The sequence below is a fragment of the Papilio xuthus genome, unplaced genomic scaffold, assembly GCF_000836235.2.
Source record: "Papilio xuthus unplaced genomic scaffold, Pxut_1.1 DF826933.1, whole genome shotgun sequence".
Lineage (NCBI taxonomy): Eukaryota > Metazoa > Arthropoda > Insecta > Lepidoptera > Papilionidae > Papilio > Papilio xuthus.
Genome location: NW_013531716.1, coordinates 569,779 through 576,089, shown reverse-complemented (window position 1 = coordinate 576,089; position 6,311 = coordinate 569,779). Strand labels below are relative to the sequence as shown.

At 32.3% G+C, this 6,311-nt stretch overlaps 1 protein-coding gene across 1 annotated transcript in view; it reads right to left on the bottom strand.

Annotated features, from left to right (window-relative positions):
* The window catches only part of LOC106121948 (proclotting enzyme), a 13,751-nt gene extending 10,979 nt beyond the window's left edge, over positions 1-2,772 (bottom strand). The window contains exon 1 of the mRNA XM_013317780.1: positions 2,563-2,772. Within this exon, the coding sequence (XP_013173234.1) occupies positions 2,563-2,605 (43 nt within the window). The 5' untranslated portion in view covers positions 2,606-2,772. The remainder of the gene's footprint in view (positions 1-2,562) is intronic.
* Between the last annotated feature and the right edge of the window lie 3,539 nt (positions 2,773-6,311).

Genomic DNA, 6,311 nt, shown 5'->3' with positions numbered 1-6,311 from the left:
TGTTTAAATATATTTATCATACACGTTTCATAATCCTATACATTTCGGTATACAGCGTGTTCCAATAGTGCGGTTGGAGATTGCGTTATACGTCCCATTAATATCTAATCCTAAGCCGCAGATTCGATTTCCGTTGCGTTTCCCCACAGATTGTACACGACCATATCTACTCCAGTTTTGTATGGCCGAGATATAATTACGCTTCCTTGAAATATGACGCGAAAATACTTATTGTTCCGTTTATTTACATTAAAAAGAATATTTTTAATGTACTGTATTATTTTGTTAAACTTAAATCTTACTAATATTATAAATGCGAATGTTTGGATGGATAGATGGATGGATGGATGGTTCCCGCTGATTTCGCTGAAAATTATCATAGATATAGAACATGGTGTAAAAGTAGACATAGGCTACTAATTAAGTTTTTTTAATTCCGCGCCGACAGTCGCGGGCGACAGTTACTTAGTTTATAAATCATTTAACTTCATTCGAAGCCACAATTCAGAATATCGATAACAATCGTTTGGAATTTTAAATATTATTTACATAAATGTTTAAACATAATTTAAATAATTTAATAAAATATTATTGATGGAATGTTGCCATGCGGGCTATGAAAGGGGTAATATTTTATTTTTAATTTTGCTTCATACTTTTTTTTTGTTGATTAAATAACGATACTAAAATAAATAAAAAAGTAAGCAATAGACGTTATTAACCGAAAACTACACGACTACAATGTTCACTTATTTGCGCGCGAAAGTAAATTTTTAATCTGTACCATGAAGGCGGGGAAACTTTTTCACGTCATTCAAATTAAAAGTAAATAAATCAAAGGCGTTTGTAACGCTCTCCAAGTGTCGATTTATACTTTTTGCGCCGCTATTTGTTTAATTAAATACAATTGAAGAAAACTGGGCGTCACTTTCACTCGCTTCTGTTTTATTTAGAAAGAAAATTGCCTTCCCGGTAAATAGTGATGTACCGTGTTAATCGAACTTAAAGAAACTAACTAACTCATGAGTCTTTCGCTGTTACTACTATTACTTACGTAAAAAAAGTATAATAGTTCTCATTCAAGCAACTGTCCGCTTTTCGAATTGTCGCTGGGCTAAACTTTGTTCCTAATCTAAGTCAAACAAGTTAACTTTCTAGTAAAATATTGTGTTACTAGGTTTCGATAAATATGTGTCGTATTGCAATCTTTAAAACCGCATCAAAATTAGAAAATTGCTTATTTTTAGGATGAATTTTTGAAATTAATCATTGATAAAGAATATAAATAGTAATCATTGATGATCAAAATTAAATAATAAATACATTCGATGATTGCTATCGATATCGATCTATATGTTTGCACATCACTAGGGCAAGGTTAACGAATCAATCAGACATGGCGTGTTAGGCCGTGATATAGACCATTGTCTTCTGATATCTTGGCTTAAAGTTATTTAAACAAAATGATGTATCGGAAAGAAAAGACTATAGAAAAAAGTAACTTTATAGTTGTTACCTTTCTATATTGCTTCGTACAATAAATAAATTCGTACATATTTAGGCTTGTAAATTTAAATGTTATATTTATCAAACAAAGAAGCATTATTCATCATCATCATCAGCTCACTATACGTCCCCACCGAGGGGCTCGGAGCCTACCCTAAGTTAAGAGTGATTAGGCCAATAGCATTATCAATATTTTAAAATAATTAATTAAATAAATATAAATAGCAATAATGAACTAAAAAATAAAACTGTCAACTTTTGGCGCGAAAAGTTTTTTTTTTATCATAAAGGGACAGTATCATAAACATTCTGCCACAATGACAATCGATTTCAAATTTTATTATGGTTTGCAAGATTATAAAAGTTGCAAAAATGCGATGCATTTTTTCTCACATCTTTGTCCTCCGGTTATTGACCTTGTAAAGGATTGGAAGTCAATGTTCACGAAACCCTATAATTATGGACCTTCAACACTTACGGATACAATGGTAGGTATTAAAATCCATAAAATACTTCCTCAAGTCAGGAATTCTTTGGCCATTTACTTTAATAAATCAATTAATTATAATATTAGCACCATTAATAAATATTGGCGTGATTTGAAAATCGGTGAAATTGTTTTGGGGACCGAATTAAAAATAAGCTTTTATTTAATCTGTACGATCCTGGATAGCGGTAACATGTCACTGGTTATATCTATTTTATTAGGCATTCATGAAACGGAAAAACAAAGTCTTGGAATTTATCAAAATGGATATATTTTTCCAGTTGTAAATATTTCTATTCTTTAATCGATTCGTATCTAACCAAAAAAATTGAATTCATTTTGCACATATTTCTGAAAAGAGAGTTAGAAGAAATTAAAGTACATTAAAACGATAATAATTTTTTATCTTGCCTCAATTAAAGCATATTTATTTTTAATTTTTTATTTTATAATTTAGCCCCAAATCTATCACCTGGTGTTATTATTAAAAAGTATAATTAATGTTAAATAATAATTATTAATAAATTCCGTTTATTTCTTTAATTATGTAAGCCAGATTATTAACTCACCGAAAACGGTAAGGTACTTCCCAAAGCGAACGATATCCGCCATAATAGATCAATTCTAATGTAACGCTTGCGTCACAACACTTTCACTGCGAGTACAATAACATGGTAACACTTATGAAACGATCTGAAGACGGCGCACTGCACCAAACAAGTTCAACGCACGGTTCAAAAATATAAAAAAAAATGTCGAAAGAAAAAAAAGGAAAAAAGTAGTCCGAGAGTGGTTTTCAGACGAATTGCCGAAAAGCCGCTGGCGCGAGAAATGAAAAAGTTAAAACGACAAATTGATTTTTTTTGGAGGGAAATTTTTAAGGAACGCGTCGCGCGCGCTTACTTTCTTGGCGCGCAGTGAGACATTTGACGTTTTGCCTCGTGCTTTTACTTTCCTGTGCCAGTGGGGAGCGTCAGAGTGACGCGGATCTGTCTCCGATCATTGTCTGATGCAAGGGTTAGAAGAAAGTCGCTTTATTGCGTATCGTCAACCTTAAATGTCAACTCGTTATCCGTGTGGGCTCGGGAACAACAATCAAAATATACGAGCGGTTCTGCTGCCAATTAAATTCTTGTAAAGCTGTGATAGATCATAGGTGAAAGTGACTTATTATCTAGTATCATCTCTTCGACTTTAACCTTTTCTGCTTAATTAAGTTTTGTTTATTTAGACAAATTACACAGTATTCATCATCTACGCTTGTAACTTAATTAAAAAAGCGGTAAGTTGCAAGTTATGGTTGATCTTAGACCATGGAAGGGTGGTCCTAGTGTAAGTAACATAAAATATACAAATAAGCATGTTCTCTTTAGTAATGCAATATGCAAGTCAATTCGTTGTTGGAGAATAATTGTAAAATAAAGAAATTAATACATTTATATCGCAGTAGTGATGTACTAAAATAAATTAATAGCGTCTAGACGCAATGTAGCCAAATTAGAATAATATGAATCATTCAATTTGGTACGAGTAACTGGAGAACCAGAGGTTGAAAAATAGTATAATTATCGTTACCAATAGACCCTGTGTGAGATTGATTTTAAGGTGTCTTCTATAAAGAAATAAAAAAAACGTAAGTCACCTTTATCCTGCATAACAATTTATGCGTGACATTTTAAAAATGTGTCGTTTTGATACAATCCGCTCATTTTCAAGATAATATTAAAATTATAAAATAATTTAAACATCATAGTACATTGAACTTTTGAGGTTATTTAGAGCGGGAAAAATTAAATGTAATTTGGACAAAGGCATCTCTCGGATGCGGCTTTAAAACCGGCCGCATTGCACAACGCGTTATCCGAAATGTTGCAACACTAGCTGCCTTGGGAGAGGTTCAGGAAAACATCGATAATGATGACTGGCTGATGTTGCTTAATTATAAGTATTAAGTAACATTAATTCCACGGATACGAACAAATGTTTGAAAATCATTTGATTACATTCTACTCAGCAGCGAACAAAATACGCATTTTTTTGTATTCTTATTTCCTAACTTTCGGAACATACGAATAAATTTCCTAATACAATTTGGCTGAATCATCTTTTTTTGAGGTAATGTGTAATTTATCTTTAATACAAAAGGTAGAATCTCTCAAACACTTCTTTACGTATTCGGCGCCTGAATCTGGATCTGGGTTCATCAAATAGTTCTCACAATACAATGTTAAGTAGATATAATATTACAAAAGGTAAATACAGTTAGTTTGCATTGTTTGAGGATTTTTATACAGCAGAAAACTGTTAACGAGCAAATGGTTAACATAATAAGGACTATTTTTATCATATATTGAACATAAAGACTCTATGTACATACAAAAATTGTTTAAAAAAATTAATTTCTTCACAAAGTCAAGTATACCTTGGAAATAATCCTAATATAAAATAGTATTTGAAATTCACCGCGTATGTTTACAGTCTTACGTGCCTGCCGCGTCAATAGCGCAATATGGCGTTCTCGCTATTCAATAATTTTTCTGCAGGCGCTATTTACATTTTATTCTTAACCTTGGTCAATACTTTGTATTATTCAAAGGATCTGAAAATTATACGGTTTTGAAATTTCTGAAGTAGATTGACTTGAATAATTGTTACATTACAATATAAAATACCTTCAGCTCCTACAAACTATATTAAATTAATGCGATTGAAATAGCGGAAACATTTTTTAAAATATTACCTACTCTTTAATGACGTATATGTATAAAATACGTCATATAATAAATGTAAACAATTAAAGAGCATTCAGATGTAAGCGTGGTGTGCACACTGCCGCGCAAATATCTGACAGTTTGAGCCACTGCTTTACAACTAGGACACACTTTTAGTGTGCAAGTTACGAACCGATGTGATTTAATTTGTAGTCATGAGGCTTATTCTTTATTACATGTATTTATACATCTCATTGAATAAAAACGAAATGAATTTATGCTCAGTAAAGCAAAGACTGGTGACATCTTTTCTTTAATATCGCGTAAAATCGACATAGTTTTAATTAACGCTTAATGTGGTTTCCCACAGCCTAAACACTTTTAAAAAGCATTTTATGTTACATCTTATTATTTAAAGAAACAGAAACAACTATATGTTGTATGACAAACATAACTACAGTGGAATTTGACGCTAACAATTATTGTTTGCACCACGCTCTCTCCATCAGCGGCACATGTCAAACTTATGACAGAGCGGCCTCGTTGGCAACTGCCATGTGACAGTAGTATCACCATGTCGTTGTCATTTACAGAACATTCCATTTACTCGATGGATAGATATAACATATATCTTACTAATATTATAAAGGCGAATGCTTCGATGGATGAAGGTTTCTCCAGGACGGCTAATCCAATCTTGATGTAATTTGGCATACATATAGAACATATGCTGGAAGTATTATGGCTACTAATTATGTTTTTTTAATTCCACGTGGACGCAGTCGCGGTCGACAGCTAGTCTTTAGCAACAAATATAATAATACAACTCATGCCAGTAATCCAGAGGAGAGAGGCAGCGACTACGGACTCGCCTCTTCCACTTTCCACTTTTAATAGCGAATATATTTATTAGTGAACAAAGAACGTTAAGTTATGACTGTAAAAGTAACAAAGAGTAAAAAACTGAATATACATATTATATTATAGTATAATTTTTAAAAATTCCAATAATGTCCGGCTGAAATCAAGGACACCCTAACAAAAACTTTTTTCCATTAAAAGCGAAAATTGCGGTTTATTAAAAGACAAATTTAATACGGTTACCAACCTCGTGTATACTTAAGAAATATTAATATCGTTGGCACGTGGAAACATTTGACGGGATTTATTTTTTTATAGACTTTAAGGAAAATTAATGAAACATTACAAAATGTTTCCTTTCAACTTCGGTCACGTGAAATCTTACAGTATCTTTAAGGAAAAAAATATTTCGAAGTTCGTCAAAATCTAATTTTGTATATGAAAATTAATGTTATTGAGACAGTTTTTTTCGTGTTTCCACTGCCGGAAACCTTTACAATTCAGTTATACAATTCAGTTATTTCAAAATGGGACAGGCAATTTTTTCTGTGAGTATTTCGGCAGCTTGAACAGCTTTTTCAAAAAGGTATCAAAATTATTTTTCATTTTTTTCTTCTTATATTTTATCTTCTTCGCATGCGGCTAATCAAATAAATGATTAATTAATGCCATTCCTTATCAGCTTACTATACGGCCCCAACAAGGGGCTCGGAGCCTACCCTAAGTTAGGGGTGACTAGGCCATAG